The following is a 25571-nucleotide window of genomic DNA, read 5'->3' on the forward strand; positions in this document are numbered from 1 at the left end:
GCGGCTGCCAGCATGCTAATAAGGCGCTGGATATGTATTTCACTGCTTCATTAGTGAACTGTGAAATGTCCATTTGCATGGCCATTGCAAAGTTTTGGGCTAGTGTAGACGTAGCCTATCAGTGAGAACAAGAAGAAGTCTTGTGACACTTTATAGACTAACAGATATTTTGGAGCATAAGCTTTCATGGGCAAAGACCCGATACATCTGATGAAGCGGATCTTTGCCCATGAAAGCTTATGTTCCAAAAAGCTGTTAGTCTATAAGGAGCCACAGGACTTCTTGTTCTCGAAGATACAGACTAACACGGCTACCTCTCTGATACGTCTATCAGTGCTTTTTTCTAAGAATAAATAAATGAAATGGTGCAAGTACTCACCCCCAGTGTGGGATGGGGAACCTCACAGCTGGGAGCCAGCTGGGGCAGACCCTCACTGGCAGCCCCAGCTGCAGGAACCCTGGCCAGGGTGCAGGGGAACCCTGCAGTCCCGAGGTGTCCTGTAGCATACGATCTGTAGCTGAAGGTATCCTGCAGCTGGAGGAGTCCCACGGCACATGAGTCACAGCTGGAACTGAGGCTGGAGGCACCCTCCAGTAGATGGTGTCCCAGCGCATGAACCGCGGCTGGAGGTACCCTGCAGCTGACAGTGCCTCATAGCTCTAAAATAACAGGAAAAAGGTGGTGGACCACCATTCCAGTGAGTTCTGCCAGGAAAAAAGCTCTCCGTTATCCAGAATATTTGAATATCCAGCAAGCTCCCGGTCCCTGGGCTAGTGGATAAGAAAGTGTTCACTGTAATATGATGTTTAAAGAGGGATTTTGGTCTACAGATGTATTTGCTTAGCCAAATGCTGTCCTCAGGGCCTCCAAAAAGCTCCATTTTAGTCAACTGCGTTGTACAGGTATAACTGAGCACAGACCTTGCCTGATTATTTCCAGATATGTTACACACTGCTCATGTAAGTAACTCCATGCTGGTAGCCCAGAACACCCATATGGAGCTATTTTCACTTCAGTGACTGCTACCCACATACTGTCTGTTGCAGGGTCTGAGGCAAAGATGCCATTTGCTCACTCTCTTCTTATAGATATTGCTAGCCCCTTTTTCTTAATTCCTTTTCTCTCCCTCCTCTGCAAGCTCTCTTTTTCCCACAAACTTGCTTATATTGCACCCAGTTCTGGCCTCAGACAAGAGAGCTGGGCATGACTATTGAAAGACAGACTGTAACCCATTGTGTTTGAAGTACAATAGCTTCAATTATGAAATGCAAGCTCTTCACCTCGTTTTAAACTAGGAGGTCATTGGACTCCCAGGCTGTTTCTACATGCTAATAAACAGCCCAAAATATGCTAATGAGGTGCATTTGTAAATTCCCAGCACCTCATTAGCATAAGGGCATGTGATTTGGAGTCTGGAAGACGCTTTTCTGGACTCCAAAATGGCGTGAGGAAGCGTGGCCCCCGGAAGGGGGGAGGTCTCCTGGAAGGAGGACTTTTCCAGAATTTTCAGGAAGAAGGGGCCTCTGGAAGAAGGACTTCCTTCCAGAAGACTCCCCCCAGGGGCTGCGCTTCTACATGCCATTTTGAAGTCCGGAAGAGCGTGTTCTGGACTCCAAATCATGTGACCTGATGCTGATGAGGCACCAAGAATTTACATACACACCTCATTAGCATATTTCAGGCTGTTTATTAACATGCCACTTTTGGAGACATTGGCGTGGGTAGAAACAGTCCCAGAGATTGCTTTTATTTGGGTTTCCAAGCTCTGTTTCCAAGAGTCAGTGCCTGAATCCTGTTAAAACAGGGCTTTCCATCACTTTTCCATTTAAAAAAAAATCTGGATTGGGCAATATTACCAATACTTGCAGTGCTCTGGCAAATTCTTCACTTGAATTGTACAGCAGCTTTTAAGAAGTTTGAATGTCAAGTCTTTTCCCAGTAATCCTGAACTCCCCATTTTTCAACTGAGGTCTTCATTTTCTTTTTTCCAGAAATGCAGCAAAAGAATTATTGAATAAACCACTGGCACTCACTCTCTTTTATAATGAAACAACTTGAATGGTCAGAAAAGGGCAAATATGGCTGTGCAGAGTGAGCAGCAATCAGCTTACAATCTTTTTTGCATCTACTATGCTAGCGTGCACAGTTAGAGAAATATCATATCTTAAAGAAAATCTATGCTGTGAGAAAAGCCGTGCATGGCAAAACATGCCTCAGACTGGCAGCGATCACTACTTCCACCTACTAGATGACTTGGAAAATTCTGTGACACTGAAGACGTGACACTTAATTCTTTTTCCACTGTTCATTATTAGGTGCTATGTTCCTCTTAAAGATATTTGCATGTCCTCGATTCCTATTAATGCCAAGCTTTTTAAAGCCTGAAATAGATTTCAAGATTCATCAGTAAAAAGGCACTCAGCGTTTGGTAGAATTCAAACCTGAAGCCATAATTGCTTATTTTCCCAATCATCACACACTATTTATTAGTTTGAAAATCAGTATTTTTTATGGAGCAGTCATAAATGTATCAAGGCTAATCTAGGGTTATCCCACAGGGGGGAAAACAACCTAATTTAACCAGATGTAATAATTCATATTGTATTTAACATATGTGTAATCTGAGACCCCGAGGATATGCCTACACTGCATACAAACCTTGTGTTGTGTATGTGTCTTGTTCCTGAGCCTATGTTTGAGCAGCTATAGGGAACTGTACAACTGAATATGCAGTTTCTGGATCTGGTTTTCATAGCCACACTTACAGGTCTGCTCTAAGCAAACCTTCTGCATGAGGTCAGTAGCTCAAGTTTCATGCACACTGCAAAGAAATAAGATTTAAACCCCAGCTAGAGTGGGACTCTAACTTTGACCCAGCTTCCTAGAAGGGTCCTCAAACCTAGGTCTTGAATTCTTGCTCATGAAAATCAGTTGAATTTGTGTATGGATAGAAGGGTTGCTTGGTCTTAAAGCTGAGCTTAGCATGCAGTGAATATATTCTTTAAGGCTATAGACACACAGCAAAGTTATTTTGAGTTATCAGCCTTTATTTTGAAATAATTTTGTTACCATCTACACTATGTATATGTAAGGAATGTGCCAGCAGGAACTCAATGCTGCTGAAGGCTGGGAGGAATGTGTCTCCCAGAGATCATTTGCATGAGAATGCAAAGGTTTGCATATATGATACTTTGAAAACGAAGCCTAATGGGTAGCAAGGAAGCAATGAGCTTTTGCTTATTGTAAACATATTGTTGTAAAATCACAATTTGTGCTAACACTCAGTATAAGAATTGTGTAATCTCACCAATGCTCCAAGTTGTGGAGGAGGCAGGGCAGTCATCATAACTGCATAAGACATGGATTGCCCAGGGCTCCCCTGGTTAAAGCATTGCGAAAGTTTCTTTTCTACACTCAGGCTATGTCTATACTAGCCCAAAATACATATTCAGCACCTCATTAGAATGCCAGCAGCCACAGCACTTTGAAATTGATGTGTCTCACTGCTGCATGGCTCATCCTGATGGGGCTCCTTTTTGAAAGGACCCTAGCAACTTCAAAATCCCCTTATTCCTATCTGCAGGACTCATGGGCTGTGTCTACACGTGCCCCAAACTTCGAAATGGCCATGCAAATGGCCATTTTGAAGTTTACTAATGAAGCTCTGAAATGCATATTCAGCGCTTCATTAGCATGCGGGCGGCAGCGGCGCTTCGAAATTGACGAGCCTTGCAGCCGCGCGGCGCATCCAGATGGGGCTCCTTTTCGAAAGGACGCCACCTTCTTCGAAGTCCCCTTATTCCCATGAGCTCATGGGTGAGTGTGAGGGCAGGCAGGAGCAGGAACCCAAGGTTAGGAACTGTGAGGTAGTTGCTGGGGCCTGTGGGGTGGGCTGATGAGGGAGAGGGAGGCTGGGTGAGGTAGGTGGCCACAGCCTAGCTGAAGATGTCCAGGCTACTGACCATGCACACCCAAACATCTTGCTTCATAGCCAGCCAGTCCCGGAGCACAGTTGTCATGTCCCGCAGGGCCGCTGTGTTGGCAGCCACCTCCTCCTCTCACCTGTTGGCAACAGTGGCTGGCCCAATGACAGCTCCGTGCAGGTGTGGGATGGTGTGGGGTTGCAGCATCCTGGCCCTCAGTTCTAGGGTGATGGCCCATGGCTGTGTGTACACGTGCCCCAAACTTCGAAATGGCCATGCAAATGGCCATTTCGAAGTTTACTAATGAAGCGCTGAAATGCATATTCAGCGCTTCATTAGCATGCGGGCGGCAGCGGCGCTTCGAAATTGACGAGCCTTGCAGCCGCGCGGCGCGTCCAGACGGGGCTCCTTTTCGAAAGGACGCCACCTTCTTCGAAGTCCCCTTATTCCCCTTATGGGAAATTGACGAGCCTTGCAGCCGCGCGGCGCGTCCAGACGGGGCTCCTTTTCGAAAGGACGCCACCTTCTTCGAAGTCCCCTTATTCCCTGGGAATAAGGGGACTTCGAAGAAGGTGGCGTCCTTTCGAAAAGGAGCCCCGTCTGGACGCGCCGCGCGGCTGCAAGGCTCGTCAATTTCGAAGCGCCGCTGCCGCCCGCATGCTAATGAAGCGCTGAATATGCATTTCAGCGCTTCATTAGTAAACTTCGAAATGGCCATTTGCATGGCCATTTCGAAGTTTGGGGCACGTGTACACACAGCCATGGGCCATCACCCTAGAACTGAGGGCCAGGATGCTGCAACCCCACACCATCCCACACCTGCACGGAGCTGTCATTGGGCCAGCCACTGTTGCCAACAGGTGAGAGGAGGAGGTGGCTGCCAACACAGCGGCCCTGCGGGACATGACAACTGTGCTCCGGGACTGGCTGGCTATGAAGCAAGATGTTTGGGTGTGCATGGTCAGTAGCCTGGACATCTTCAGCTAGGCTGTGGCCACCTACCTCACCCAGCCTCCCTCTCCCTCATCAGCCCACCCCACAGGCCCCAGCAACTACCTCACAGTTCCTAACCTTGGGTTCCTGCTCCTGCCTGCCCTCACACTCACCGCCTGAGTGGCACTGGGGCAGTAGCTGATGGCCAGATACACCCAGGGTGAGCCAGCTCTTCCTTCTCCACCAGCCCCCCCCCCGCCTCCTGTGCGCCTTGCCAACCCACTGTACCCCTCCGAATCCCTACCTCCATGTTGTCCTGGTCCCATCTCAGCCCCAAGAGGGACCCCAGACCCAGGGCAGTAGGGGTTTCCATGGCCACTGCAGCTCCCATCCCCCGACCCTGGTCAACAAGTGAGCTCCCCCACCCCAGCTTCCTCTCCCAAGTTTGAGTCTGCACCCCAGAACCCTCCCTCAAGTTCATTTCCTCCCCCAATGCCACCCATGATCCCAGTTGTGTATAGTTCCTCCCCATTCCCCCGTGCAAACAGTTTCACACTCTTGTTTATAACTTTGTAGAAAATAGTAAATAGTTTAAATTTCACCCCTAATCCAGTGTTCCTCTTGTATGGTGCGGGGAGCAGTGAGAGGGTGGAGTGTGGGAAGGGTTTTGGGGTGGGGGAGCAGTGAGGGGGTGCAGGTGCACCTGGTTTGTGGTGGAGGGCTGACTAGGGGAGGGTCACTGCAGGCCCAAAGTGAAGGCCTTACGCAGGACCTCTCTGACTCGCACCCCATCCCTTTGTGCCTGGCAGCACAGGGCAGCAAGCAACTCCTCATACCTGGCGACAGTCTTGGCAGCCCACCCCTGGTTACTCTCCACAATACTGAGGAGTGTGCAGCAGGCTGCAACCACCATGGGCACATTTGGGAAGCTGATCTCCAACCTCATCAGGAGGCAGCGAAAGTGCCCTTTGAGGCACCTGAATACCTGCTCCATGGTGCTGTGCACATGGTTCAGGCATGCATTAAAAAGGTCCTGGGATGGGTCCGTGTGTCTGTGTAGGCCCACATGAGCCATGGGTGCAGGGGGTACACAGCATCGGTTATAATGCAGGGGAGCATGGTGAAGTCTCCCACCGGGAGCTCCCATGGGGGAAGGAGGTTCCCTCCTGCATCCTGTGCCCCAGCCACAAGTGCCTGAACACACCAGACATCATGAGCCCTGCCTGAGCAGCCAATGCACACTGCCATGATCCAGCCCTTTGTGTAGATGAGGGCCTAAAGGACCATGGAGTTGTACCCCTTTCTGTTGACAAAAAGCACCCATGCTGTGCTCTGGGCCTGGAGGCTATGTGCATTCCATCCAGCACCCCAAAGCCACTTGGGAAGCCCAGATCTGCAAAGGTGGTGAGGACAACGTCCAGGTCTCTGATGGTGACGACCCAGAGAAAGGAGAGAGTGTTTATCACCCGGATGACCTGCTTGGAGTGGAAGGTGGACACATCTGTGAGTGTGTGGCCGGATAGTCCTCAAACCCCTGCAGGCCCTCTACCCTGGACCCCCCTCCCTGGTCCCTTGCAGAGTCCCCTCCCTGGACCCCTCTCCCTGGCTCCCTGGAGGGCCCCTTTACTGGACCTCCCTCTCTGGACCATCCCCCCAATACCCTGCAATGCCCCCTCCCCAGAATTCTGCAAGGCCCCCTTTCCCAGTAGCCTCCCCCACTATGTTGGCCAGACCCACCCTGAACTGGTGGCTGACAGACCAGTGGCCAGCTGGTCTGTAGTGGCCAGCTTCCAGATGGCTATCACTACCCTCTTCAGCAGAGGGATCACTGGCCACGTCCTGGTGTCCTGGTGCTGGGGGCCTGGTGTGAGTCAGTGACAGACCTCCTGGAAGGTCGGCTTAGTAACCCGGAAGTTTTGGAGCCATCAGTCATCATCCCATTCCCCCAGCACAAGGCAGTCCCACCACTTAATGCTGGTGGGAAAGCCCCAGCCACACTGGATCAATAGGGCGAGGGGACACAGATGTTGCCCCGGTGGATGGCCTGCAGGAGGCAGCCTGTATGGTTCGCCCTCTGGTGATGCTGGAGCATAGCCACGAGTAGTGCAGACAGCAGGCTGAACACACCAGGAGGAACTCCCCCTTGGAGAGCTGTTGGGGTGGCAGTGTGTCCCTTAAGGATGTCGGATCACTGCCCAGGGTCTGCTGTGCTGTAGACAGCCTGGCAGACATGAGCATGAGCAGGGTGAGAGTGCTGGGGGGACCCTTTAAAGGAGCATCTGGCTGCAGCCCTGGGAAGAGCTTGGCAGCCATGCAACCTTGTCTGTGGCCTTTCCTGGCCCATTATTTCAAAAGAGCAGCCATGGCTCTGTAGATGCTGCCTTTTGAAATGCTGAGCTGATTTTTTGAAATAGCAGATAATGACCACATTTTGTGTGTGGATGTGCAATTTAGAAAGATGTTCTTTCGAAAAGAGGATTTCGAAAGGGAGCCTTTTGAAATTGTGATGTAGTGTAGAGGCACCCTATGTGTCTGGACAAGTTATTTTGAAAGGCATTTTTGTGTGTATGTTGTTTTGAAATAATCTGTTTTGGAACAGATACTCTGGAAATAACGCTTCTGTGTAGATGTAGCCTAAATGGCTTTCCGAAAACTACATGGTGAGTTAGTTGCAGAATCATGGCTAAAACCAGGTTCTCTTATGACATGCTATTCAGATTATTAGAACTTGTCAAAACATTTTAAATTTTAAAATAACATCTGAAATTTTTCTGAACAATTGCAGCTGTTTTCCAACCAGCTCTCATTCTCCATCCTCTAAGCACCAGAGAACACTCGCAATTGTAGGTTTAAAAATGAAGGACATTTTTCAGTGATGGCAGTAATAAGTAATCACTACAATAAGCCAACAGCCTAAGCAAAACAAAATCAATAAATAAATGAACAAAGGCAACACTCATCTCTTAACTGGGATTTGAATAATGCATTAGAAAATTCTCTTACAGCTAGTGGGTAACTGGGGACTGGATACTATTTGAAACAAAACCGATCAATTGAAGAAATGAGAAACTGCATCAGCCTAATGAGGTTTTCACATGTACTGTGGATATTGGAATAGACCTCAAGGGACTGTGCGCTGAAAGATTGTTCTGACAGATATTTGAATAAATATTGCTCTAGTAAAGTTTTGATGTACTTATTAAAAACATTCTAGCCAAAAGGTCATACAAATTGTGGGATGCAATAATACTAAAAGACTTACATGAAATAACAAATAAAATTATTAATATCAACATAATTATTTAATATGTGGAAGGTGAACAACTGGTCTTATAATTTCCTCCGGGCTGTGAGTTCCTTACTTTTCTCTAAATATTTCCACCCCCCCGAAAATTATTTCTTGGATCCAAACCTAAGATAAACACTTTGGCTTTTGTTTTGTCCTTTTTTCTGACTCTCTTCCTACCTTTCTCCCCTTTTCTTTCTCCTCTGTGTATGTCTGCATGAGAACCCTGAAAACATTCGTTTAAATGTCAAGGTTTTTATTTTTTTTAAGTTCCCTTACATTTCCCCTCCCTGTTTAAATCTCCCTCCCCACTTTTCCAGGGGGAAAGGGAGGAAAAGAAATAGAGCAAAAACCCTGACACCACAAGATGACAACAACCTGAAATATTTCATTTCAATTATATTTAATTCAAATCTAAAATGAATATTTTCTACTACAGTAAAAGGATATATTGCCATTATAAATCTTATACTATAAAAACAGAAAATTCTTAAGCTGAAACTTTTTGTTTAAAATTGCGTGTTTTGAAAAAAACATTTTGTAACAATGTTTTGGGCTCTTAATTTGGATATTTGCCATATTTGAATGTAGTAAACTGTAGCGGTTCATTTCAGGCATTGTACTGTCACCTGTAAGGGACTGCCTATGCTTTTATTCTCCTTCTCCCTTTCGCCATTTTTCTAGGAGGCGTTATAAACATATCTATATTTGAAAGCCGCAGGGATGTTGGTGGATGTAACTTAGATTATAAGATTGACAGGAAGCCAGGAACCTAGTGAGTGATGCAGAAGTCCTGAGAGAAACAACCCCTTTGCATTAGTTCCCAGAAAAATGGCAGCATCTGGAAGCAAACTGCAGGAAATTTCACGTTTGGCAGTACCTTCCATTGACATCATTTACCTTGTTTGTGCTGAATGAAATCCTATTTTCATCATTTTAACTGGTTTATCGGTGTTATTTCCTAAGGCTGATATCTCCTTGAAAGTGCCACATCTGCAAGGAATTCAGCAGGCTGCATGTCTCTAAACACAGCTATAAGTTTATTGAAAACAGTTTTCCTCTGGTGGTTTGGTGAGGAAAGAGGAGGGGGCATGGAGGCAGTGAGAGAAGAGCAGAAGAGTATTGAGTGTCCCAAGATGAAAACAAGAATTGGTTGTAAGCTCTGCTCCCACTTACCCACTTACTGGTTGCTGTGTGGGCAAAATCTAGGTTGAGTTGGCAGTGTCACTTGAGGATAAATAAGTTTTTATCCAAGAAAAAGAAATATACATGGGCTTACTCATTTTCTTAATGCTGATAGATATTCCAAATTTCCAAGAGAGTCAAAATAAAATTCAGTTTCATCATACAAAATAATTACTGAAAACTAGCTAGAGATTTATTTTAAAGGCACTTCGTCAGTGTAGCTGAGGGCAGAATGTATTCAGAGATGATACATTTGCTGCAGTTGTTATTTGAGTAAATAACTCTTAGGTTCCAATTTGATTGTTGCTGTAAAAATTATAAATATATATTCTGAATGCTCAGATGGTATGTAAACAATCTATTGTACATTTTGAGTATGCAAATTAATAAATTTGAGGAAGAATTACCACAGTCATTCTTGCTATGAAATACATGAGCTATACAGCCAATAAATCCTTCTGTTGCCTTCTGGTAAAAGAAAGCTATTGTGACTGGAGTGCTAACAATAGCTACGGAAAATTTGGCTGGCACATTCCATTCTAAATACCTGATGTTTAGTAATTTATAATAGTAAACATCTTTCCACTATTGGGCTGATATTTTGCAGGCCTGGTCCCCACTTCAAAGTGACATGGGCATAGATTGATGTTAATGGTAACTTGTGGTACTAAAAGTTAATATTTTGTTTAACTGCTTTTGCTGGATTGAGGCCAGAATGTCCAGTACCTTGCAAGGTGAAGATCTTTACTGGAGTTGAAGAATTCCACTGGGTAAGCCACTCCATCTTTCCTTCTGCCTCATATCTGCAAACATCAAATAAAGACAGCAGTATTTATGGTCATCTGCCCCCTAGCTAGTTTGTCTATTTAAGTTGTAAGTTTCCTCAGGCAATGACCATCTCACAGCGTTTTTACGTAGTGGGTAAATGGTCCTTCAAGGTGCTTCTGTAAAATTAATAAATCATACTTGAAACAAATCTAACAAATGACATTTTGGCTTGTTTTATAATGCCAGATTTTCTCATCTTTACACCCTAAACATTTTCCCTAGTCCTTTTAAACTCTGAGTAAAGCCATCCCTGCAGGGTGTGTGGTTTGTGTCAGTATTTGATAATGGGGATTTTCTGTATCCTAGGAAAGAGAAGAGGATATAACTTGACAAAGTGCAGGTAGGGCAGACACAGTGAAATGAACAGAGTTACATCACATGGAGGCAGATGAACATTTACAAATTTTCTAAGTATTTGTATAAAAATTCTAGATGTTTAAATGCAAAGATAAGTGAACTTTACTGCCTGGTATTATATGAGGCCTCTTATATAATAGCCATCACAGAACCATGGTGGTATGATAATCACCAGTGGGACATAGTAATAACAGGGTATACAGGACTGACAGAGAAGGTCATTCTGCTGGAGGAGTGGCACTATATGAGAAAGCAAGCTGAGAACAAATTTAATAAAAAGAAATGAATCAGATGGCACCATAGAATCTCAAGGGGCAGAAATTCTGTACTTGAATGTTAAGAAAATGAAAGTACAAATATACTGCCAATCACCTGACCAGAGTGGTGATGGTAACTGAGTAGAACTCAAAAGCTACAACGTTAGAAAAGTAAACCCAGCATTTGTGTGAAAGGGAGGTTTAGAAAATATGGCGTATGAGAGAAGACTAAAAGAATTTGGTTTGTTTAGTTTGGAAAAGAGAAATCTCAGGGGCGACAGGCTGTTAGTACTGAAAAGGCTGTTACGAGGAAGAGGGAGAAAAATTATTCTCATTAGCCACTGAAAACAGGACAAGAAACAATGGGCTTAAACTGCAGCAAGGGAAGTTTAGATTAGACACTAGGAAAAATTTCCTACTGACAGGGTGGTTAAATATTGGAATAAATTGCCTAGGGTGATTGTAGAAGCTCCATCACTGGAGATATTTAAGAACAGGTGAGATAAATATCTAACAGGGATGACACAGATGGTGCTTGGTCCTGCCATGAGGGCAGGAGACAGGATGTGATGACCTCTTGAGGTCCCTCCCACTTCTAGTGTTCTATGATTCTCTGAATATTCATGATAACTGCTGGATGCTGCAATAGGCCCAAAACCCCAGGTTAACCAGTCTAGAGCATCAGACTTGTTTGCCTTGCCAGTAACATAGTAATGGATGACTACCTGTCTCCCACCGTTAGATTTGCATGAGGAGGTGTGAGTGTGCATAATGAATGGAGATTAGCTTGATCCTAATTATTAATACTTTTTCATGTGGTTTGGAACAATTTTACCATATAGATTATTTTTGCTGTGTCTGTCCATCTATCTGTTGGGGCAGGGTTCTACCATGTCCCCCGTCTCCCTCTGCACTATCCCATCCCCATCTCATCCCCCAACCAGTGCAGGGCCCAGCCCAGCCACCCAACAGACCCTTCCTGCACTGTGTCAGCTCCAACCCCTCCCCCAGCCTGTGAGAGGCCCAGCCCCCTGATGGAGCCCCCCCTGCATAGTGCCAGGTCCTTCTCCACCCAGTGTGCAGCCCAGCCCAGCTTCCCCTGACCCAACAGAGGTCCTTACTGCACCATGCCAACTCCAGCCTCTTCCCCAGCCAGTGCAAGGCCTGCCCCCCACCCCAATGCAGCCACACCCACCCCATGACAGCCCCTCTCTGGCTAGCATGGGGCTCAGCCCAGCCTCCTGACAGAGCCTCCCTGCCCCATATCATGCCAGAACTCATGGGGTTTGGTGCAGTCCTGCCAACAGACCCTCCCCTGACCAGCGTGAGGCACTGCCCATAAACTGTGGATGTGTATTACAACAAGATTTTGTCTACAACTTTCTTCTAGCCCAACTCCCACTTGCAAGTGCAGCTGCAACGGGTGCTCTAGTCTTTACTAATTGTGCTAGCTGTTCAAGCAGGCACAGCAGAACACTTTAAGGACAGGGGTTCTACGTCTGTTATTTTATGATCCAATCCTAATGGAGGACAGAGACAAATGCTGAATCATTAAGGTTTCGATACATTCAGTGAGCAGCTCAGATTTTGCATGATCAGCTGAATGTACAGCAGTGAAACATGGTCTTTGCGCTCAAAACAAGAGCAGCGGCTCAACACATTCCACATGCGCTGCCTTAGGCGCATACTTGGTATCTCATGGCAGGACAAGGTCCCCAATAGCGCAGTGCTTGAGAGGGCAGGCACCGCCTCCATGTTCACCCTTCTCAAACAGAGGCGTATGCGCTGGCTGGGCCATGTCTCACGCATGACGGATGGCTGAATACCGAAGGACCTCCTCTTCGGCTAACTGGCATCTGGAAAGAGGCCGAAAGGGCGACCTAAATTGCGCTACAAGGACACGTGCAAGCGTGACCTCAGTGCTCTCTCTATCAGCACGCACACCTGGCATTCACTCGCCTCAGACAGGCATGCCTGGAAACAGGGAGTGAAGGAAGCTCTTGTTGTGTATGAAACTACCTTGGTGAAGGAAGCAGAAGACAGGAGAGCCCTCAGGAAGATCCGTGCCCGTGATATGAGAGTGACATCTGCCTACTGCTGCTCACAGTGCGGAAAGGACTGCCACTCCCGGATTGGATTGCACAGCCACAGAAGACGCTGCTCGAATCAGTCCAACTGGGGCGCAAACCCATGATCCCTCGGGATCAAAGGATGCCTACTAACCTGAATGTGAAGAATTCTGTCTTGAGATTGCAACAGTTGACTGACTGCCCTCAACTGCTGAGATGGGTAATTTCATAAAAAGGCATTTATTACCCAATCTCAGGGAATTCCTCAGATTTTTGGGGGCCGAGAGGTGAGGAGGGAGGTACCATTACCAGTACATGTACACAATTACACGTCTCCTGTCATCGCCTCTTCCTGTGCAGGAAACCTTCAATTTAACCAACTAATGGGGGGAAGGGGTGTGTCTGTTAATGTTGAAGTCCATTAGATCCGACTGGTTACACTGTATGATGATGCACTGACCTTCCCAACCCATCACTCACTCCTGTCCTCTGCCCTCCCTCTTCCCTTATCCCCCCTCCTGCCCCATTCTTCCCCTCACACCTCCATCTCTCTCTCCCAATTACCAAGAGAGGAGCTGAATGCCGGCTGGGCTCCTTCCACCTCCTGCACCTCTCAGCGCTGCAGCTCCTCCAGCCCTGGCTCTGAGCTGCCCATGTGAAGGCAGAGCCTGACCGTCCCCAGCCTGCCAGCGGGCAGCAGCCTCCGACACCATGGCTGCTGCTCAGCACCATTGCAGGCAGTGGCAGCCAGGCACCAACATGCTCCACGCACACAGGGCCCGGGGAGGACAGCTCCTATGCCCTTCCTCAGCCCCCCCCCACACTGTCTCCTTTGGCTCCAGTGCCCCCCCAGCTGCTGTGGTGGCCCCTCCAGCCCCTGCCATTCCAGCAGCTCCTCCAGCCCCGGCAGCAGCTCTGGTGAGTCTCCCGCCTTCCTTTAGGGGGTAGTGTGGTGGTGGTTTGGGGGGAGGGGTGCTGGCAGAAAGTTTCCATTATTTCCAAAGTCCGTTATACTGGGGTCCATTGAAGTGAGGTATTTACCAGATGCATATTGAAGACAATGGATTTTTTGGACAATAATTTGAGGAACAGAAATACTCTGGATCCTCTACCAAGGGAACTGTCTGACAGCTGTCTTATGAATGGAGTATCACAGCTGGTCAGACTGTTTTGCACTGGGAGATAAACTTGGGATGAATTTACCTTCGAGAGACAGGGGAATGTCTTGTTAGTTACATTTAGGCTCTAGAAAGTGTTTTGTGAGTTTATTTTATATGTAACCATAGGTTTTCAATTCTTCATGAACCTCTGTGTTTTGTAAATAAACTTCTCGTTTTTACTATACACATATCTAAGTGCTGAGTGTACGTGAACAAAGTGATGATCTTGAAGAGAAAAATAGTAGTTACTGTTCCTTTGGAAACAGTGGATCTGTGAATTCTGGGAGTACCCATGGAGCTACATTCCATGGGGAGGCTTTTGAGTTAGAATGTGCCAACCTTTTGTCAACCTGTTAAAGGAAAGAGGGGGACTGAGGGAGGCCTGGAAGGCAGGTCTGGAGTTGACAGAGGCTGGTGGTGCTGGGGAACTGACAAAACTTTCTCACTCTAAGGGGACAAATCTGGGTCCCCCAAAAAGCATCACATAATATTACAGGAGCGGAGGTGTTGCCCAAAGTGTTCACTCCAGAAATGAGACAAAATTTTGTGAAGGTGGGATTTACTCATTGATCACCTTGATATCAAGAACCAAGACCTTTGTCATGACATAACAGTACTCTATTGATATATCTAGAGTGGTATTTTTGAGAAAGATGTGGTCTGTTCAGACCCAGATAAAACTTCACAACTTACTGCATACAAAGAAATAAGTCTTACTATTTATGCAAAATCCTTAACAACAGTTAAGATATAAATATCATGGAGAAGGCACAGTTCAAATTCTTGAGCACAAGAGAAGAGGAATTTTTAAATGTGTAAATAAAGTGTACAGAGAACATATGCATCCCTCTTTAATCATGAAACATCTTTTTACTCTAATCCCAGGAGGCCTTTATTCATAAATGTGATAGAATATGTGTGAATTTTTTCATATCAATGGAAAAGCAAGGAAAAAGTGGAACCTCACATTACCAGGGTGTAATCTAGTGGGTCTGAAGGTAACGTGAACACATGTGAAAGGCAGTGTCAACATCAAAGCTAGTAAGTTGTTGGATGAGCTTGCCTAGGAGTTAGATTGTAACATTTGGAAAATATTTCCCCATTAGCTCAGGGAGTGTACTCTCTGCAGAAAATTGGGCAAATGATGTACATTTCCAGCTTTTCTAAAAATATACATAATACGAAGAGGAAGCAAACATGCATTCACATTTTTGTTAAAAGAATATATTTCAAACATGCAGGAACAAACACATTATTTAATTTTAATTTGCCATGTTAACTAATGAGTAAATGGAATTATTTGTTTCTCTAGAAGGTTGGTTTGTTTACCTTAAATTGCTTAAAAAACCCACAATCTTGTAACATGATTTCACCCAGATATGCAGGATCTCAGTATTTCCTCATGTAGCTCTTTGCTAGATTCTCAAAGATTGAAGGAGAAACGGAAATAGCCATGTCCAGTCATTTCAGTCCTTGAACATATCTTGTTCCTTGTAAATATTTGATCTTGTAATTGTCTATAAAAACTTTGGATCAGATGCTGACATAGGGAATGTTTTATTGCCCACCAAGGAGCACTTGTGGCTATGTTTTGATAGCCAGGTTTGCGGTTCTGGAAAAGTACAGGGACTCTGTCATGCCTTCAGTGTAATAACATTATTGTATCATATTAATAAAGAAATACAACAGGCTGCTAATGTGAAATAAATGAAAATCTTTCAAAGTACTAGGTAATTATAACTGTCAAAATAGTAGCTTCAAGATACAATTTGCTCAATGTAAATAATGATCCTTCACTGGTGATGATGTTTCACCGGTTTACATCAGATGTGGATCAATATATGTCTCCCATAAACGAGATATAACAGTTCACTATTACAGATATAATGTTAATTAATTCTGGAGTCCCTTTTAGTTTAGATTAGCTACTTAACAGTCCTAAATCCTGCTGGAATGCTGTGTAGAGTCTACCTAGTCCAGATTTTTCTTACATATATACATATAAAACACATACACACACACACACACACATTCTGCAATGGGGAAAAAAGAGATGTATATTTTTTAAAAAAATCTGGTCAAGTCATTTTGCCACTACAGTTTGCAAACTGGATTCTCAACTGTACACATCTGGAAAAAAAAGCAGCCCTGTTTTCATTGGAGTTGACAATCATGGAATAAGTTCTTTAAAAAATTGGCTTGAAGCTTGTACAAATAGTGTGTGACCAATTATACTGTTAACAAAGCATTTCTTGTAAATTCTTCATTCTAACTCTTGCACATGTGAATAATATTCATGTCTATAAATTTAATCACATGTATGGACACTGGCAGGATTGGGGCCTTAGAAGTCAATAGGGAAAAATTGGTGAATAAGATACTAATAAATGTAAAGAAAGGAGGCAAAATCTGTTTTTTACCTGTCTTTATTGTTTTTTACATATTTTCAAATAATTTCCCTCACTAGTTTTAGTTACATGTTGTCTCACTGCACACTCCATCTGTGGAAGTCATCAGGGTGTTTAATGATTCCCTTTGTATACTATTTTACAAAAGTGTTTATTGAACTTACTGAGAAATTATGCAGTCACAGTAATGATTCCCTAGTTAAAAGCCCTATCCTGCCAACGTTACACATGTTCTATTTTATTCTGATTCTTATATAACCTTCATCATCTAGGACATGAGCATCTTCCAGTAGATTAACATCTGTTGTGTGTGCAGCGTAGTGTTTGTTTTGCTCATTTTAATTATATATGTATAGGGGACTGTGTTTTACATTAGCACTTGGAATGGAAGGTGGTGAAAATTCTGGTGATTCTTAATTCTAGTTCACAGACTTGGACTTAGCTCCAAGAAGACTGTGCCTCCTGCACAGATGACCTCTGAGCTACATGGATGAGTAACTTTATGGATATGATTAGTCCCATATGCCCTTAGCTAGAAGTGACTGCATGTGGATATAAAATTACTTGCACACATGAGGAGTTGCAGGATTGCAAATTATAAATTATGTATTTTTCTTTCCTCAACAAACTAAAAATCTGAGAAATAATAAAAATCATCTTTTTGCTTCAATTTTTTCTCTTGTGTGACTTTATTTTGAAATCAAACATGAGGTTGATCAGACATAGCATGTGAGAACACTGAGTTTGAAGATTGAGATGGTTTTCACTTTGGGAAAAATCTTCAGACATATTTTGTAAAATTATCTCAAAAAAGTCTAAAAGTGCCAATTTTTTTGTAATTTGCCCACAGAGAGACGTAATGGCTCTGAGTACTTTTCACAAAGCTGGCTGGTAATTATTTGAATTATTCTCACACACATCTGTTCGGAAAGCTTGTGCTTAACTTTACATATGTGAGTAACTCCACTGAAGCCACTGGGATTACTCCCGGCAATAAAGTTAAACACGTGCTTAAATGCCTTTGTGTTGTGGGGGGCCTAAAGACCTCACCCAACTCCTAGTGAAGCCAATGGAAATATGCCCTTTGTCTTCAATGGGAACTGGATCATGACCTCAGAATGCTTCTCTCTAGCTATCTTTGATGCACGTGTCCCTGCGCTATGTCTTAATAATATTTGTATAGAAAGATAGATGGATTTCTCCACAGTGATTTAGACTACATATCACTTTCAACATTGAACATTTTCTTATGTTTAATATATAACTGTTACTTTTGTCTCTGAATTTGCAGAACGTATGGTATATTGCTTTCAAACAAACATTCTCCATGTATTGTTTCCTACTTGTAAGTTAATTATTTCAGCATGAGTAAATTAGAAAAGTCCCACAATGTTATATTATACTTTAGAGTCTGATACATAACACCACTGAAAGCCATTAAGAAATAAGTAGTTCATAAGTTATTTTCCAGGGTACTGGAGTTAACTGCACAAAGATTATTTGGTGATCATTATTAAATCGTTCCTTGATTGCCTTTCATTAAGAAACAATTTTTAATGTTTAAAAAAGATTTTTTACCTCATATATATCTTTCAATCATGGCTTATTTTCTGGGTCTATCCTCCAAATTTAAAAGCATATAATATAATAAATAAAATAAGTTTATTGTCATTGCTTATCCTTTAGCCCATGATTTTCACTGTAATAACCAGAGATGCATAAAAAGTGCAAACACCTGCTCAGGAATAGTCTGCTGAAATAGAGACTGTCCTTGGTATTTAATAATTCAGTACTCAGGAATATTCACAAGAATAAAATTTTGTTCAGATATTTGCAAACCGGGAATTACAGGTCTGTGGTCAGTTAATGAAAAAGTTTTGTGACGGAATAAATCTTGTTTACAGGGAAGCAGAAGTAGTTTTTAAAGTTGAGGCCGTCCAGTCAGGAAACAGGAGAGCTAGAAACATGTTACCTAAAAATAATATCTTTATTAACTTTATGGATGTGATTAGTCCCATATGCCTTGCGTTTGAAAGTGAATGCACATGGACATAAAGTTATATGCATGCATAATGAGTGGCAGGATTGCAAATCATAATTTATAAATTACCTCTCTTTCCTTAACAAAATAAAACTCTGAAAAATAATAAAAATCACCTTTTTGCTTCAAGTTTTTTCTCTCTTGTGCCTTTATTTTTAAATGAAACAAGATGAATCAGACATAGCATGTTATAACAATGTGAGGTTGAAAACTGAGATGGTTTTAATTTTGGGGAAAATGTTCAAACACATTTTGTAAAATCACCTCCAGGGGGTGAATATTTTAAGAGGGCATTCTGGGTACTGACCTCTTTCTGTGGCAAGACCTGTATTAAGTCTTGTGTACCTGTAATGAAAATGTGAACCACAGTGCTCTCTTAAAGTGCCTAATTCTACGTCTACTTGAGTCAAAAGAAGTTTTGCCCTTCATCGGCTGTAGAATCGAGCCATTAAGGTGAAAGTGTCATGATCATGAGCATTTCAGGAAGGTTGCCAGGTACACTCACACTTTGTGCATGACTGAGTTTAATAGTGTGGAAGGTGGAACTGGCTTACCAGAATGACCATAAGTTCATATAATGTTCCCTGCAAAATCTTTCTATTAAGATTATTTGTGAGGGTGGGCCATAATGATTGTCCAATGTAAAGCTGAATTCAAGTAGCATAGAGTTGCTAGCTCAAATTTTTACAATATTCATGATGATTACTTTCAGTGTGGAGTGACATGTTTTGTAACTAAAATAAGTAAGACATGTTTGTCATTTCTTGACATATGCATTAATCTATTTTCAAATTGAATCCCCACCTCAAACCTGTTTGTGAATTCTATTTCTAATTTAAGCTGTTGTAAGTTTTTGTTTGTTGTACTACAGCAATCTACTGTCATAGACTTAATGGCCAGGAGGGACTACCAGATCTTCTAGACTCACCACCTGTCTCTCACAGGCCAACATCAGCACCCAGAACCCACACAAAAGCCAACAAGCAAAATAATACCAAAGCATTACAGCCCACAGGCAGAGAATAGGCAAGATGGAGGTTCACCAATCTGATGAAGCGGTTCTTTGCCTATGAAAGCTTATGCTCCAAAATATCCGTTAGTGTATAAGGTGCCACAAGGCTTCTTGTTGTTTTTGAAGATACAGACTAACTCGGCTACCGCTCTTATACTTATAGTAACACAGGCAGATCAAAGTGAGTTTCCAAATTAAAATAAGAGAAAACACATAGCTAGTTCTATTCCACTAAGAATCTAGTTGCATGTGAGTTTGTCCCTTACTAGCTGTTCTTGTATCAGGCAAAATCTTCAAGTCAGGAAGTTCCACAATAGATAGTGTGACAAAGTCAGTCCTATTCCTGGGCCTCTGTTCAGTCCATTAGGACCACTTAAGGGCCCTGTTGCCCTCGCTGGGGCAAGGGGTGGTCTGGGGGGAACCTGGCCCCCCACCCACTTGTGCCAGGATCCAGGTCAGGGACCCTGTGCTTCAGCCAGTGGGAGGAGCTGACTCCCTTAGCCCTTGGCACAGCAGCTCTTTTCCCTGGGTCACTTCCCCCCAGTACCATCTCCAGGCCATAGCAGTCATGGGTCCCCACTCTTGATTGTAGAAGCTCCCGCTCTCCTCCTGTGATCTCTGGTGTTCCTGCTGCTCTCCTCTGCTCCTCTCAAGCCTGTTCTCTCTCACTGTTCCTGTCTCCTTGTGTCTCTCTGCTCACCTCTCACACTCTCTCCCCGCCCTTCCCACTGTGAAGGGTTTTAAAGGCCTCTTATTAGTCCAGTCATTGGGGCCTGCTGGCCTTAATTAGGCTGAGCCATCTCCCACCCAGCTGCCTGTGATTGCCTTGCAGGCCCTTCTGCTTGTTTGGGCTCCCTCTGAGGGGCCCTCCACCCTGGCCCTGTCACACATCCACCTGCCCCACTCAACACCCTGGGGCTGGACTATTTGGGTTGGGCAATAGTGCACTCTTGACAAGCCGTTCACATTTCCATTTTGGCTTCCGGATCTATGATGCACCTTGAAATTGAAGGGCTGCAGGGACAGGAACCATGTGGTGACCCTCACATTTTTGTCTCTGTTGCAGTGCATCCACTGTAGGCGTGCGTGATCGGTGACCAGAGTGAACTTCAGCCCCAGGAGGTAACAGTGTAGGGTCTCCATGGCCCATTTTACCGCAAGGCATTCTGTCTCCATGATGGCATATCTTTGCTCATGTGGCAGGAGCTTTCTGCTGAGGTACAGGACGGGATGTTCCTCCTCCCTTACCGTCTGCGACAATACCGTCCCAGCCCGACTTCTGAGGCATCGGTCTGTAGGATGAATTCCTTCTTAAAAATCAGGGGCAATGAGGATGGAGTAACTGCAGAGGGCCATTTTCTGGTCTATAAAAGCCTCGTTGGCTGTCGGCATCCATTTTATAATATCAGAGCCATGGGCTCTGGTCAGGTCAGTCAGTGGGTACGCCCTGGAAGTCAAGTGGGGGATGACCTGGTGGTAGTACCCAACCAGCCCTAAGAATGCTCTAACCTGCTTCTTTCAGGATGGACAGGGCCAATTTTGTATTGCCTCTGCTTTATTCAGTTGGGGTCTTACCACACTCCTTGCTACAATACCCGAGCTACTTGGCTTCAGCTAGCCTGATCACACACTTAAGCCGTGTCTACACGTGCACGCTACTTCGAAGTAGCGGCACTAACTTCGAAATAGCGCCCGTCACGGCTACACGTGTAGGGCACTATTTCGATGTTAACATTGACGTTAAGCGGCGAGATGTTGAAGTTGCTAACCCCATGAGGGGATAGCAATAGCGCCCTACTTTGACGTTCAATGTCGAAGTAGGGACCGTGTAGTCGTTGCACATCCCGCAACATCGAAATTATGGGGTCCTCCATGGCGGTCATCAGCTGAGGGGTTAAGAGACGCTCTCTCCAGTCCCTCAGCTCAATGGTGGCCATGTGGAGTGGCCCCTTAAAGGCCCCTCCCCCTCCCTTCCTGTGCAGGAAGCTGAGGGAACGTGCAGGAGGCAGCCTAGACACACGGCCAGCCTGCACGTCCCTCAGCCACCCAGAACAGGGCCAGCACCTGCCATGGCTGCCCGGCAGCCCCCCCAGCGCCCCCAGGGGAGCCCCCCCCAGGGGAGCCAGAGCAGCCAGGCCAGCCAGCCCAGCAGCCAGGCTGGGAAGTGGCAGCAGGGCCCCTCCTGGATGGAGGCCGAGCTGCGGGACCTGCTGGGGCTCTGGAGCGAGGAGGAGGTGCTCTGGGTAATGGGGAGCAAGAGGCGGAACGCAGATGCGTTCGCTCGGCTGGCTGAGGGCCTGGCTACCGGGGTCACCCTGCCCGCACTCCGGACCATGTCTGGAGTAAAGTCAAAGAGCTGGGGCAGGGTTACGCCTGGGCCCGGGATGCGGCCGGCCAATCTGGGGCCGCCCTTTCACTTGCCCTTTTACAGGGAGCTCAGGGACATCCTGGGCCCACGGCACACCTACTCCCCTCTGGCCACTCTTGACACCTCAGCTGAAGAGCCCCAGCAGGCCCCGGAGCCGGAGTCCTCCCTGGAGGTAAGCCCCGCACCCCGGGGCCCCCCCTGGAGCCCACCCCCAGGGCATCGCAGCAGGAGGAGGAGGAGGAGGAGGAGGGGGACTCCTCCTCCACTGAGACAGGGCTGCACATCCTCCTCCCATCCCAGAGCAGCAGCCGGGCGTCCGCCCCCCGGGTGTCCCCGGACCGTGGGAGTGGACCTACAGGTATGTACACCCCCTGGTGTACACCCCCGGGGTTGAGGGGTGGGGGTAATAGATATGTGGCCAGGGCCCTCCACATGCCCAGATGGCCATGGCCCCAAGGACAGCAGTGCCATCTCCCTCACAGGAGTGCATCAGCCCCTGCCCGCCCCCTAGCAAGACAGAGCCATGCCCCATCCCCGGGGCAGGGGGGAGCGGAACCTCTAGGGTCCCCCGGGAGGAGGGGGTGGGACACCCCGCAGCAGCAGCAGCAGCAGCAGCAGCAGCCGCAGCAGCATGTGATGGAGTGGGGGGAGTGCAAATGCGAGACTCAGGCTAGATATGAGCAACAAGCTGAATAGCTCCCAGGGGCAAAGGATGATCCTGGGGCTACAGCTGGCAAGTGACACCTCTGCCCTGAACAAAGAGGAGGGAGGAGCCGAACTGGCTTTGAATCGTGGGCGGGGGGGGCTGCAGGTAGAGGCTAGGGGAAGGGAGAGCTGGAAGGCAGCCAGCCTGAGGAGGGGGAAAGCCACACCCCAGAGGGGCACCCCTTGGGGTCTTCTCCACAGGACGGGTTGGAAGGACTGTGTCTGACTGCTGTACTGTCACTCCTGGGAGAAACTGGGCATCTGTGGCCTAAGAAACCTCTGTTGTCAGACCCTGCTGAGTGAAGTGAGAGTCACTCCTGCCAGGGGATGGGGTGCAGTGCAGGGGGACCCGTGAACCTCATCACAGCAGCATCTCCCGGGGACAGGGATGGGGAACCTGCAACACAGGGGTGGGGGGACAAGGGCCAAGGCTCGGGGCCCACACTAACGCCTGTCTCCACTCTTCTTCCCCCGCTCCTGTGTTCTGCAGCTGCACCATCGGAAAGACTGGAGAGCGCCGGCGAGGCTTCAGTGGTCCCGGAGACCCCTCTGGGGCCATCGCTCCAGGCAAGCCCCTCAGCGGATTACCGACTGGACCCACGGTGGGCAAGACGGCGGACCCAGCAACACCACACGCCGGCGACGGACCCCCAGATGCTGGCCATCCATCGTCGTCAGCTGGAGGTCGCAGAGCAGCGTCTGCGGGTGGAGCAACGCTGCCTCCACCTCCAGGAGTGGGCGCTGGCCTGGCGCGAAGAGGCATGGGGGGCCTACATGGAGACCTACAACCGCCTTGTGTACTACCTGGCCCCCCATGCCGCGCCGGCCGCCGCTGTGCCCGCCCTGAGTGCTCCACCCGACGCGCCACCCGCTGCCCCGCTCGTCGCCGCCCCATCCGCCGTTGCCCTGCCACCCGCCACCGAGGGCCAGACTGCCGACGGACACCTGGGGCCAGCTGAGACTTGCCGGACGTATCTTCCGGTCTGCCCAGCCCCCAGCCAGCCCAGGACAGGGCTGCAGCCGAGGTGGGGCTCCCAGCCACCCACCCCCAGTGCTGGACTATAAGGGCGTGGGGCCCAGGACGTGCCCCCCCTTGTATATAGTTTTGGGACTTATTTATTTGTGCCCCCCGTTTGCTCCATCCCCCCCCACATGTAAATAGTTCTCCCCTTCCTTGTAATCCCTGGTTTTCTGTTTTTTGTACATATAATATATGCAAACTTTTTTATTATTCACTTATATAATAGTTTAGTTAGAAGGTCTTGTATATAGTTTGTTGTTATTAGTTAAAAAAACAGTTCAAAGAAAACCAGTTTCATTTCACCAACAAGTGTCTGCTTTTATTTGTCCAGGAAAAGTCGGGGGGTGTGTGCTGTTGGGTGCTCCGTGGTGTGGGTGTAGGGGCAGGGAGTGTTGTGGAGGAAGGGGGAGGGGCAGTGGGGGGCTGGCAGAGTTCACCCCGTGGCCTCATCGAAGTGGGCCTGCAGGGCCTCCCGGACCCAGGTCCCTTCAGGGTCCACCTGGCGACTGGGGTCAGCGGGTGGCTGCATGTCGGCCCTGCCGGCCTCCACAGCCCAGCCCTGAAAAAAGGCCTCCCCCTTGCTCTCCACCAGATTGTGTAGGGCGCAGCAGGAACCCACAATCTGGGGGATGTTGTTGGGGCCCGCATCCAAGCGGGTCAGGAGACATCTGCAGCACCCTTTGAGGCGGCCAAATGAGCGCTCCACCACCTGGCGCGCATGGTTCAGGTGCTGGTTGAAGCGCTCCTGGCTGGCTGACAGATGGCCCGTGTACGGGTGCATGAGCCAGGGCCGGAGGGGGTATACCGCATCTGCGATGATGCAGAGGGGCATGGTGGTGTCCCCCAGAGGGATCTCCCGCTGGGGGATGTAGGTCCCCGCCTCCAGCCGGCGGCACAGGCCCGAGTTCTGGAAAACCCGGGTGTCGTGGGTGCTGCCAGGCCAGTCCACATAAACATCCTGGAAATGACCCCGGCTGTCCACCAAGGCCTGGAGGACCACTGAGTGGTAGCCCCTGCGGTTTACGTAGCGCCCTCCACTGTGTTGCAGGGCACGGATGGGGATGTGAGTCCCATCCAGAGCCCCGAAGCAACTGGGGAAGCCTAGCGTGGCAAAGGCCGCGATGGTGGCATCTGGGTCCCCCAGCCTCACGAGCCTGTGGAGGAGCAGGGCATTCATGGTGCGCACGACCTGCAGGGGAAGCACATGGGACAGCACCAATGAGGGGTGAGCAGGGTGTGAGTGGCCCTGCCCTGCCCGGGCCCCCCTCCCCTGCCATGCCCTGCCCTGCCCTGCCAGGGCCCCCCTCCCCTGCCCTGCCCTGCCCTGCCCTGCCAGGGCCCCCCTCCCCTCCCCTCCCCTGCTCTGCCCTGCCAGGGCCCCCCTGCCCGCCCCCCCACCCCCCATGGGTCCTCTTACCTCCATGAGGACAGCCCCGACGGTGGCCTTGCCGACGCCAAACTGCTGGCCCACAGATCGGTAGCTGTCCGGAGTGGCCAGCTTCCAGACAGCGATGCCGACCCGTTTCTCCACTGTGAGGGCACGCTGCATGGAGGTGTCCTGGTGCCTGAGTGCAGGGGTGAGCCACTGGCACAGCTCCATAAATGTCTGCCGGCTCGTCCTAAAGTTCCTGAGCCAGTGGTCGTCGTCCCACTCCCCAAGCACCAGCCACTCCCACCAGTTGGTGCTGGTGGGGTAGCTCCACAGGCGGCGGCATGTGAGGTGGGGGGGTCGGGGTGCTGCACGGCTGGGGGTTGAGTCCTGCTCCCCTGCAGGCTGCTCCTCCTCCGGTGTGGCAAGGAGGTGCTCAGCTGCCTCCCGCATGGCATGGATCAGGGCAAGCCCTGCTCCTGCAGGGAGGGCTGGGTGGACCTCTGGCTGCTGCTGCTGCTGCTGCTGCTGCTGCTGCTGGGGGTCCATGACTGCGTCGCCCGAGGTCTGCGTGCCTATGGCTCTTCAGACCACGTGCTGTGCAGGCTGAGTGTGTCTGGGAGGGACCCTTTAAGGGAGCGGCTAGCT

General features: G+C 47.8%; 1 protein-coding gene across 1 annotated transcript in view; it reads left to right on the forward strand.

Annotated features, from left to right (window-relative positions):
• LOC142006946 (uncharacterized) overlaps positions 1 to 23783 on the forward strand; it is a 43093-nt gene extending 19310 nt beyond the window's left edge. Inside the window, exons 2-5 of the mRNA XM_074983459.1 lie at positions 20527 to 20582; positions 20664 to 22000; positions 22129 to 22186; positions 23024 to 23783. Of these exons, the coding sequence (XP_074839560.1) occupies positions 21530 to 22000; positions 22129 to 22186; positions 23024 to 23598 (1104 nt within the window). The 5' untranslated portion in view covers positions 20527 to 20582; positions 20664 to 21529 and the 3' untranslated portion in view covers positions 23599 to 23783. The remainder of the gene's footprint in view (positions 1 to 20526; positions 20583 to 20663; positions 22001 to 22128; positions 22187 to 23023) is intronic.
• Positions 23784 to 25571: the final 1788 nt, after the last annotated feature.

The sequence above is a fragment of the Carettochelys insculpta genome, chromosome 1, assembly GCF_033958435.1.
Source record: "Carettochelys insculpta isolate YL-2023 chromosome 1, ASM3395843v1, whole genome shotgun sequence".
NCBI lineage: Eukaryota > Metazoa > Chordata > Testudines > Carettochelyidae > Carettochelys > Carettochelys insculpta.